The sequence below is a fragment of the Pelobates fuscus genome, chromosome 3 (assembly GCF_036172605.1).
Source record: "Pelobates fuscus isolate aPelFus1 chromosome 3, aPelFus1.pri, whole genome shotgun sequence".
NCBI lineage: Eukaryota > Metazoa > Chordata > Amphibia > Anura > Pelobatidae > Pelobates > Pelobates fuscus.
The window spans coordinates 250,063,361-250,075,472 of NC_086319.1; the positions used below are offsets into that span (position 1 = coordinate 250,063,361).

Genomic DNA, 12,112 nt, shown 5'->3' on the forward strand with positions numbered 1-12,112 from the left:
TGGGAATGTAGTGTTTTGTACTATAAAAATTAAAGGGGAGGCTATTGTCCCCTTCCTTGATTCCTCCACCCTTGCCGGAGGGTGGGAGCCCTAATAACTATCCAACAAGTGGAACCTAGAAGCAGATGGGAGCCCTAAGTAATTATAGAGTGGGGGGGACGGGGAGGGTTGACATTAGATTATCTGCATACCCTTGAACAGGGAGATTGTTTCATAAGCAATCCTAAATTATTTTAGAACAAAAGGGAAGTTATATCACCTCTATTTGTATGGAAGTTATTTGGGATGAATATTTTTTAATTTTAATGAGCTATAGTGGTTATTGTGCCAGTAGTTTCCTGCCACACTATCTGTAATCAAACCATTTTAGAGTGGTTTAACCTATTACCTGGGGTTAACCAGGTGCCCCTCCCCTATAGCCTTCAGAGAGCCAGAAATCCCTGCTTAAAAGAATATAGATTTGGGAATACAAATATGTATTCTTAACGCTCTAGCCATTTAGGTGACCCGACCCACATCCGAGCTGCTACTGCCTCCACAGCTAAAATAGAGATCAATCTCCGCCAACCCAATGCTTTTGCATTCTGTGCATCTGCAACAAAAAATGCTGCTACAATCAGATTGTCTCATAGACTATCTGATAGAAATCATTTTATTCTGCTATTTGGACCGAAGCGCCACTAGTAGGTGTCAGTGACTACTATTAGACACTTAAGCCCTGCAAAGTAAACCTGGACATTTCTTCAGAAGGGCAATGTTTGCAGCTGCAGGTTCTAAACTACAGGGACTTGGCAGCCAGACAACTTCATTGAGATGGTCTATGCCTATAGTTTCCCTATAACTCTTGCCACCACCGGGCTTGGCTCAAAGCTCCTAGCATGGTTTTTAAAGTCAAGGCTGCAGGCGCAGGATCTATTCCCCCCAAATCACTTCATTAAGACAGTGATTTTGTTGCTTACTCTCCCTTTAAGATTATCTGAAATTTACTCCAGGTCTGTTTGAATGTATGTTAAAATGTTCTGCTTCCTACAATTTAACCATTGTTTACAAGTCTGTGTTAATGTATTATTTACATGGTTTGCCTCTTCTCTATTGCAGCACCATATGAAGGTGGCGTGTGGAAAGTTCGTGTGGACCTTCCTGATAAATATCCTTTCAAATCTCCTTCTATAGGTTGGTTGATACTTTTGGTGTCTGGAAGCGAAATTTTTTTTTTTTTTTTTTATCATTTGATTTAATTTGCACTCGTAATTCTACGTTTTTGGGGAAGATTAAATGAACCTTGACTGTGTTCTCACAATATTTGTTTCTAAAAACAAATTGGATACGAGACTTGCATTAATACGAGTTGTATGTTAGGGTTAAATATTTTTGTTTAGAAAACAAAACGTATGTCTAAAGCAACACTTATGGACTTTGCTCCAGTCCTGGTTTCAAAACCGCAGATTCTACATAGTTTGCCTATCCTCACAATACTTCTGTAATGGTTGAATGAATAAATGAAGGAAAGTTAGATGGGTAACCAGGGCTGGATTTCCATATCTGATGCCTGTTGGCACATTTTAAGGGACCCCTAATGTCCCAACCCCAAGGCAGATGAATTTATTAAGTGAACATTGAAGGCCACAAAACGTGGATAAAAAGTCATTTGACTACTATGTATGTATAAATGTATTTATTTGCATAATTCCGCCCTGCTTGTAATATATTATGCTTGAACCTGAAAGTTGAGTGCAAATGAATGCAGGGTTAAAAAGAATTTTAGAAGTTGTTGGGGTAAAGGGGATTTTTAGGTTGGATTACACAGGATGTTTATTAACCATTTGAGATGGAGTTGAAATTGTAGTTTAGTCTGTTTAGGACTAGAGTTGGGTTAAGTTTAGTATTGGGATGTACATTAGGTGTTTAGTTTTTAAAAGTAGTTAAGCCCTTTACATTAATCCTATGTTTATTTTCAGGTTGAGGCTTTGAGTGCTGGAGTTTGAAGGGTTGTTTGCAAAGTACTCCCCTCCCTATGATTTTGTAGACCAGTCAATCTCCAATGATTGGGATTGGAGCAGCAGGAGTGGTTATAGTGTGCGTCCCCTGCTCCTCTTGCAATGCATTTCCTGTGTGGGAGGTTACTATTCGGCAGATGGGAAGTGATCTCTTCCACTTCATGTCCAGCCTTTCCTACACAGTGGAACTGAATTAAATTTCACACCCTCTAAAACTATTCCTGCTGGTCCGTTAGTAAAGCTAACTGGACTACAGAGGACACTGGCCAAAGCTTCTGATATTTATCTCCCCACTAGCCTATTTAAGCTCAAAAAGACACATTTGAAGTGCTGAAATCTGGCCCAGTAGGCAATGTCTCTAGTAAAACTGACTTCCACTTTAAACAGGCAGTAACATTGCATTGCTGTCACTGCATGCAGTGCATCAAAGCGACTCTTCCACCCTTCCAAAATGAATATTTAACAAAGAATCTTTATGAAATACTCACCTTGACTGTGTTGGTCTTTCACTGAAATATCAACCCACTAAGATATACCAAGATAAACTAGGGATTGCCATCTTAATAGTTTTCCTCTAACAAAAAGGCAAAACCTTATCAAAGTTTCTCAAGCCCTCCGTCATCTCTAGTGACGACTAAGGGATATAACAGGCTTTCATGGAGGATCTTGCGAGATCCTCCATGGTCCTCTGTTGTACTCTTATGCATTCATAAAATGTACAGCGCTATCTTTGGCTCCTGACCGATGAATAGGACCAGATAGAAGATTATGGCGCTGCAAGGGACATGTTCAGGTAAGTATAACTCCCTTTCCCCTGCACCCCCGATATCCAGCAGTGATGTCGCTGTCATGGAGCTTTGCAAATTATGGAGAGACCCCAGACAATAACAGAGCCGCTTTAACTACTGACTGACCAGCCGGTGGCAGCTTTGCTTTTTGATGTACAGAAAAGAGAGCAAGGCAGACTGGATTAAGGATTCTACTACAACAGTTTAAAATTACAAGCCTTATTGCTGCTTAAATTGACTCTCTTCTCCTTTGTTTTCAGGGTTCATGAACAAAATATTTCATCCAAATATTGATGAAGCGTAAGTAACAAATAAATGTTAGAATTGGTATGTATTCATTGCTTTCCACCTCTTTGGTGTCTGAGGAGGGGTGAAATAGGTCAGAGTGCTCCAGGGTATGTTATCTGAAGTTACTCTGATTTAACCCTGCCTTGGCAGACTGTCTTGGAGATGTTCGGTGTTTGTTCCAGCTCTGCTCCGTATGGCAATTCCACAGAAATATGCTTTGAGCACCTTCATTGGCAAAATTCTCCATCCTGCTGCTTTCTGTGCTGGGTAGCTCAATGTCAACAGCTTCACTACTTTCCTTCTGCACAGTGCACCAGTCCAGAGTTACATTGGAGCAAATGTTTGTAGTTTTTTGTTTTGTTTTTTAGACTCGGTTGGTTAAAATGAAAAAAGCTGGCCTTTCATCTTACAATGGCAGGTTTATTGGTATATAATGCAAAATTAAATACTTTATTCTATGAAGCACTCCTATTTTAAACACTTTGTGGTCTAGGCAGTCCTAAAACTAATCATACTTCACCTGGTTATGGTTTGTGGTGTGTTTGCTTTTAAAGTGATTAAAACATTAAAAACTTTATAAACCTTATACTTAAGGTTCTGTTTAACTAAGCGGAACTAAGGGACCAATAGTGCCAGGTAAACAAACCAGTTTTCCTGGCACTATAGGCTCTAGGAGTGCCCCCCTCCCGTGGCGCTGAAGGGGTTAAAACTCCTTCAGTCACTTACTCACGTCAGCTGGCGGGCGAGACCTAATGTGCATGCGAAGCAATGGCTGGGCGCACATTGGACCTCCCACATAGGAAAGCATTATTCAAAAACCCGTTTGGATTCCGGAAGCCCTCTTGTGGCTGTTACAGCCACAGGGCAGTCTTGAAACTGCAATGTTTTACATTAAGTGCAATTTTTATAAAAAAAAATATTTTTATTTTTATTTATTTTTTACACGAAGTGCAAAAGGGTCACATCACCCAGACTACTTCAATTAGCTGAAGTGGTTTGGGTGCCTACAGTTGCTGACTGGCCAGTGCTGTTTGTCTTGTGCTAGCTCTGCCCCAGCTCTGCCTCCTTGACAGTCTCCGCAAATCAAAAGCTTTTCTTTGGGAAAGCATTGGGTCTGTATGAGATCAACACTTCTAATGATGTCATCCAAGGAGGCAAATCAGGGGCAAAGCCAGCAGCAGCAGCAGACTGGAATAAATGTAAGCTTTTTCTATATTTAGGTTGGCTAGGAGGTGTTTTTAACACTACAGGGTCAGGAATACATGCTTGTGTCCCTGGCCATATAGTGTTCCTTTTAAATATAAGTTATCTTTCTCTCCAATATACCATGGTTCTCTAATGGAGTTTTGCTGTACTTTCTACAAGTCATGTAATCTTTCCTGTTTGGCTTCTTTTTTCTTTCAGGTCAGGTACAGTGTGTCTAGATGTCATCAATCAAACCTGGACAGCTCTTTATGGTGAGTGCCCATTCTTTAATAATTCATAATCCAGTTTAGACAGGGCAAACATTGCACATGAAGAGTTTAAAAAGAAACATTGTTTAACCCCATACTGACCACACCTTTTTTCAATTTTCTTACCGTTAAGGACCAGGGCTGTTTTAAATTTCTGCGGTGTTTGTGTTTAGCTGTAGTTTTCATCTTACTCATTTACTGTACCCATACATATTGTATACCGTTTTCTCGCTATTAAATGGTCTTTCTAAAGATACCATTATTTTTATCATATCCTATAATTTACTGTAAAAACAATGAACAATATGAACAAATGTAAAAAACACACCTTTTCTAATATTGACCCCTAAAATCGCATCTACAACCGCCAAAAAAACACCCATGATAGTTTCTAAATTTTGTCCTGAGTTTAGAAATACCCAATGTTAACATGTTGGCTTATTTTTGCAAGATATAGGGCAATAAGTACAAGTAGCACTTTGCTATTTCCAAACCATTGTTTTTCAAAACTAACAAAAGTAACATTGTAACACTGAGATATGTCAGGTATCCATGGATAACCCTTCACATGTATATACACTGCTCAAAAAAATTAAGGGAACACAAAAATAACACATCCTAGATCTGAATGAATTAAATATTCTTCTGAAATACTTTGTTCTTTACATAGTTGCATGTGCTGACAAAAAAATCACACAAAAATAAAAAAAATGGAAATCAAAATTTTCAACCCATGGAGGTCTGGATTTGGAGTCACACTCAAAATTAAAGTGGAAAACACACTACAGGCTGATCCAACTTTGATGTAATGTCCTTAAAACAAGTCAAAATGAGGCCCAGTAGGTGTGTGGCCTCCACGTGCCTGTATGACCTCCCTACAACGTCTGTGCCTGCTCCTGATGAGGTGGCGGATGGTCTCCTGAGGGATCTCCTCCCAGACATGGACTAAAGCATCTGCCAACTCCTGGACAGTCTGTGGTGCAACGTGACGGTGGTGGATGGAGCGAGACCTGATGTCCCAGATGTGCTCAATTGGATTCATGTCTGGGGAACGGGCAGGCCAGTCCATAGCATCAATGCCTTTGTCTTGCATGAACTGCTGACACACTCCAGCCACATGAGGTCTATCATTGTCTTGCATTAGGAGGAACTCAGGGCCAACAGTACCAGCATATTGTCTCACAAGGGGTCTGAGGATCTCATCTCTGTACCTAATGGCAGTCATGCTACCTCTGGCAAGCACGTGGAGGGCTGTGCCACCCCACACCATTACTGACCCACTGCCAAACCAGTCATGCTGGAGGATGTTGCAGGCAGCAGAACACTCTCCACGGTGTCTCCAGACTGTCACGTCTGTCGCATGTGCTCGGTGTAAACCTGCGTTCATCTGTGAAGAGCACAGGGCGCCAGTGGCGAATTTGCCAATCTTTGTGTTCTCTGGCAAATGCCAAACGTCCTGCACGTTGTTGGGCTGTAAGCACAACCCCCACATGTGGACGTCGGGCCCTCATACCACCCTCATGGAGTCAGTCTTTCTGACCGCTTGTGCAGACACATGCACATTTGTGGCCTGCTGGAGGTCATTTTGCAGGGCTCTGGCACTGCTCCTCCTGTTCCTCCTTGCACAAAGGCGCAGGTAGCGGTCCTGCTGCTGGGTTGTTACTCTCCTACGGCCTCTTCCACGTCTCCTGATGTACTGGCCTGTCTCCTGGTAGCGCCTCCATGCTCTGGACACTACGCTGACAGAGACAGCAAACCTTCTTGCAACAGCTCGCATTGATGTGCCATCCTGGATGAGCTGCACATAGCTACCACTAGCGTGAAAGCACCGCCAGCATTCAAAAGTGACCAAAACATCAGCCAGGAAGCATAGGAACTGAGAAGTGGTCTGTGGTCACCACCTGCAGAACCACTGCTTTATTGGGGGTGTCTTGCTAATTGCCTATAATTTCCACCTGTTGTCTATCCCATTTGGACAACAGCATGTGAAATTGATTTTCACTCAGTGTTGCTTCCTAAGTGGACAGTTTGATTTCACAGAAGTGTGATTGACTCATTGTTACATTGTGTTTAAGTGTTCCCTTTTTTTGAGCAGTGTATTTTTTAAAAGACAGTCTAAGGTATTAAACTTGGGCTATTTTGACTCTTTTCATCCAACTATTTTACCACCAATCTATGCCAAAGTAAAAAAAAAAAAAAAATGTTTTTTTTTTTTTGACACACATAGCAATTTAAGAATACATGTACTGAGAACTTTGAGGGTTACTGCCAAAGAACCCCAATGTGTTCAGCAACATCTCCTGAGTACAATACCATCCATGTATAGGTGTTGTGTTCTCTGCGGGTTAAGACCTTATTTGGAGGGTGCGCTTTCCAGTTTTCTTGCAATTTTCACGCCTGGTCATCATGCACCCATGTCCTATTTGAGACATTTTTGAAGCCGACCGATGTAAAGTTACCCCCATCAAACCATATAGTTTTGAAAAGTAGACACCCTAGGGTATTTCAAATGGTGGTATTTTAATACTTTCAATGCACTAATTCTACCACCAGTCATTGTCAAACATTTGGGTAGTCATTTTCTTTATTTTTCACACACATTGTACTTTGGGCATGTAGTATCAGCTCCTGTTACGTGTTACTGCCAAAGAACACCCCAATATGTGTTCAGCAACATCTCCTAAATACAATGATACCAACCATGTACAGGTGTCGGGTTCATATTTGCAGTGCCATTTGAAGGAATTTGGGGGCCCCAAGCAAAACGGAAATGGAGGACCCCCCCTCCACACGCACGCAAAGCCTACAGGAACCACAGCATAGCCATACAGTTTAAGTTCACCCACACTTTATATAAATAAAGGTTTACAGTGCAAATACTGCTGTTGCATATAATGTGCATAAAATTTGAACATTTTCAACAATTGAACATTTGCAAAAAACACCACTGTACCATAAAATCAAACATACATTAAAGTGCACAATAACTAAATCCAACATACTTAAAACACACACTCACATTAAATTTTTTCAGTTCTTACAAACGTGCAAATTATCTAAAACTGCTCCCCGTGTCCTTACTTCCAACCCCCGTGTCCTTACTTCCAACCTGGGTACTGGGTACGTCTGCAGTCCTTAAGGGGTTGATTTCTCCTAATACCTGTATACTTTCTCTAAGCTGACTGCAAGGAGCTTATAATAATAATCAGCAGTTCACTTAGATGCAAATGCACATTTCAAAATTTGTAGTGGCCAGTAAATTTAAGGTCTGGTTTATAGTGTTGGACTTAAAATGTTAAGCCCTGACTTGGTTTAATTTTGTATTTTAATTTTCAGTGCACCTGCTCCATAGATAGTTGATGTGAAAATTAATTGACGTTTAAGGTCAATTAAAGATGGGTTTTAAGATTGTTAAAGTGTGTGTGTTTAAAGGATCACTATTGGGTCAGGAACACAAACATGTATTCCTGACCCTATTGTGTTAAAACCACCATCTGTGCCACTCATGCCTCTATAAATATAGTATGTATATATAGTATATCTTACTGTATTCAAGCCTGAAGCTGTAAATCTGCATGCTGTTTGCCTCAGAAAAACAAGCTGTCTGCTGACATCAGAAGTGGTAGCCTGATCCAATCACAATACTTCCCCATAGGATTGGCTGAGACTGACAAGGAGGCAGATCAGGGGCAGAGCCAGCAGGATTCAAACACAGCCCTGGCCAATCAACATCTCCTCATAGAGATTAATTGAATCAATTAATCTCTATGAGCAAAGTTCAGTGTCTGCACGCAGAGGCAGGAGATACTGAATGTTTAGATGCATTTTAGGCAGCCATGACCCAGGAAGGATCTCTAACAGCTATCTGAGGAGTGGCCAGTGAAGTTATCACTAGGCTATAATGTAAACACTGCATTTTCTCTGAAAAGACAGTGTTTACAGCAAAAAGCGTGAAGGTAATGATTCTACACACCAGAACAAATTCAATAAGCTGCAGTTGTTCTGGTGAGTAGAGTGTCCCTTTAATTTTATTGCTGCTGGGGCCAATTCATTAAAGATCCAGCGCACTCATTTACTGAATAGCAACTTCAAAGCTCACAGATCAATAGGTTTTTAAAAATCAAAACAAAAAACAACCTAATCTAGGCAAAAACAAAGGCGGTTTAGTGACGATATATGATCATTCACTTCATAAGTCTGAAACAATGTCAATGTCTCTCAATGGTTGTTCACTGATTTTGAAACTTGTTCTGGTTTATTGCTTCTCATACCAGCCTTCCAGGATATGTTAATGTTACCAGGGTTGTTGGTAGGCCTTGGCTGGCTTGAGCTCTTCTCCAGTCATTGGCCAATTTAAATCCATTGTATTATCTTCCATTTTACAGAAACTAATCTTAACTGTCCTTAGTACTTTTTACAAGTACTTGCCGCAATGGTCCTGTATTCTAAAACATGTTGAACTAAGACTTAGTCAGGATTTTAGAACTCTTACCTGTCTGCTGTGGTGGAGTCTGCCTGACTGGTATCGGCTGAACTCCCCCATCAGAGATCGCAGCAAGGCCTACATCATACATGTTATTGCCACTTTATTCAGCATGATTTTTGTCTTAATATTTTAGTGAGAATCTTTTATTTTCATGCCTTAACCTTATTCCTGTAGCATATTCTAATGCACTACCTTCATGACCTTGTATTGTGAGCGTGCACAGCCAACACGTTAACTTTCCCTCGCTTGTTTGAGTAAGTGTATTCTCACATTTAGAAATATTTACAAGACTGTGTGATAGAGGAGCTTCAAATATTAATAGCATCAAATAAAGATACGCTAAAACACTGTAATGGGGATCCCTCTCACCTACCAAAATCATGCAGGAAACTAGCATGAGCTCTTGACGTTAATAGCTGCTGGGCTCTTTTCCACTTCTCACATTTAGTGTAAGCTGTAGCAGACATCAGTGCACAGATCAGACCAGAAACAATTTAAAAAAAAAAATTTTTTTTGTTGCATAGCTCATATTCTGTATTCTGCCAGTATTCTGCCTATCTTGTCTGTTTATATACATCTTAAGGTTCTTATGAAAAAAAGCACCATTCTTGTGATATCCAATATCCTATTCACTACATCTCTTGATCTAACATTTCAGCAAGATTACATAACACTAGTGTAAAACACTTACCTCTACTGACTTTCATTGTGCATGTACTGCCATTATCTATTAATGTACATGGACATATGAGAGCATTTTAAACTTTCATTCTTTCCTTTAATGCAACATGTGCATTGGAGGTGTCAAGGTTGTATGCATAGTGTTCAATAGCCTGACATGGTGGAACTGTATTTTATCATGGTTTGTTAGGCAGACCCAATAGTTGGGGGTTGTGCTTATCTTGATGCACATCATAACTCGCTCAATAACTACTATTGTATTTTCTTAATTGTTAGTGTGTCTATTGTGTATATTGTGAATTTATAGATGGTTTGTTTTTGTTTTTTTTTCAGATCTCACAAATATATTTGAATCCTTTCTGCCCCAATTGCTGGCCTACCCTAACCCAATAGATCCACTGAATGGAGATGCAGCAGCTATGTATCTCCATCGACCAGAAGAATACAAACAAAAAATTAAAGGTGAGTAGTTAATGAAAAACAAATTTCAGCAATGAATAGAGTTAAATTGTATGGGACGTTTTTTAAAAATAAAAATGTCCTGAAATGACTGGAATGGCTCATTAAAGCCCAAAGGTGTTCTGTAACTTTATACAATTGGAAAATGATTTCAAATAAATCTGAGTACAAAAACCACTTTAGCATTCTGAAATTGTCTTCTTACATAGTTCATGCCCAGCAGTTTAAGAGTAAAATCAGAGTATTAGATGGGAGGTGTGGCTAGGACTGCATAAACAGTCTCCCTACACACTTCTGAATTTTTTTCTTTTCTTGTAGCACACTGTGTTTAATCTAGCATTTTTTAATCTTCTCAATTTATAGACTTTTATGGCCCATAGGAGCCTCCTGTGTGTGATTTAATGTGCAATTAACAGAGCAGGAGAGAAGAACTTATGAAATACACACAATGCTGTAAGATTTGCTTGAAAAACAATTCGCTATCCAGTCTGTAGTATTCATATGTAAAGGGCAGAGGATTGAGACAGCTGGGGCATGAGGTACACACCAAAGCTGCTTCATTCAGCAAAAGTTCTCTTGGTGCTCAGTGTCTCTTTAAGGATGATGGTTGATCAAGACCTGCAATTGCTTACTCCAAACTTTTTCTTCCAACTTTCAGAATACATCCAGAAATATGCAACAGAAGAGGCCCTGAAAGAACAGGAAGAGCGCACAGGGGACAGCTCATCTGAAAGCTCAATGTCTGACTTCTCTGAAGATGAAGCTCAAGACATGGAGTTGTAGTAGATACAATCTGCTTTTTGGAAGCGAAAAAGACTGATTTCCTAACCATGAAAAGCAGACTATAATATTCATATTTAAACAAAGCAATTTTTTTTATTACTAAAACAATGTTTTTATGAATAATAGCATTGATATATCATCACCCTTTAGGTCTTGATCTTCCCCGTCATTTCTCAACCCAATGTGCATAGCGTATTCCCACATTCCATTTTGGTAGCTGTGTGCATGAGTTCAGCAGTCAAACATTGTGTGCTACTTGAACTCTGTCTAAGGGGGAAAAAAGCAAAAAAAAGATAAAATCCCACAAAAACGCAACATAACTGGCTGCTGTGATGCATAGTTTGCAAGTAGTGTCGTCATTTTATCAGCGCCCTGCCAAGTGGAACACGCCTCGGACTCTGTGCTGGAACTTTGCATTCTCCAAAGCTAATGATGAACTTTTAAGGCATACTGTATTAAGAACGTCTTTAGATTACAGATGCAAACTTCAAAAGAATATTTGGTTTTGTGGGTCACCCTTTATTTTTATTTTCTTACCCAAAGTCTGCACATTAGTTTGACAAAAAAAAACAAAAACATAAGAGCCCAATGAGAGCTGGACTTTATAGATGCCTCTTGGATTTTAAGTACTTATAAATATATTATATATTTTTTTTTTTTTTTTAGTCCCCTCTCACTTTTTGTTTGTTTTTTTTAAATTGTGGAATCATCTCCCCTTTTTAGGCCAAGGTGGGAAGATGCTTAGACCACTGGTATATTGGTGCCATCTTGGAGGATTTCAGTCACTTGGTTGGAGCCGGGGGTGGGCTGAACTTCACTGGTGGTAAAGTGACCCATAGTCATTTTTCCCCTTTTAGAAAATGAGGGTGGTGAATTGTATGACTTAATTTACTTTAAAATATAGAGACGGCTACAGTTCTGCGTCTGTTTATTCAGTGTTTTTTGAGTGGTGGTGCTACTGTAACCTGTGAGTTCGCATGTTTCCTCCATCTGCAGTTTTGCCTCATTGACTTGGGTCAGATTACCATACACACCAGGTTTCTAGAATCGAACAAGGTGTTTTTATTTTTTTTTTATTTTTTTGGTCTCCTTCTCTAAAACATGGTTAATCCTGAAATCCTTAGCTTTAATTAGCCATTGTACCCTGCTTGTGATTTATTTTTTTCCCTAATTTTT

General features: G+C 39.8%; 1 protein-coding gene across 1 annotated transcript in view; it reads left to right on the forward strand.

The window, feature by feature from the left end:
- Positions 1–11,851, forward strand: part of UBE2H (ubiquitin conjugating enzyme E2 H) — a 47,451-nt gene extending 35,600 nt beyond the window's left edge. Inside the window, exons 3-7 of the mRNA XM_063448309.1 lie at positions 1,099–1,173; positions 3,046–3,085; positions 4,478–4,530; positions 10,028–10,156; positions 10,812–11,851. Coding sequence (XP_063304379.1) covers positions 1,099–1,173; positions 3,046–3,085; positions 4,478–4,530; positions 10,028–10,156; positions 10,812–10,936 — 422 coding nt within the window. The 3' untranslated portion in view covers positions 10,937–11,851. The remainder of the gene's footprint in view (positions 1–1,098; positions 1,174–3,045; positions 3,086–4,477; positions 4,531–10,027; positions 10,157–10,811) is intronic.
- The last annotated feature ends 261 nt before the right edge of the window (positions 11,852–12,112 follow it).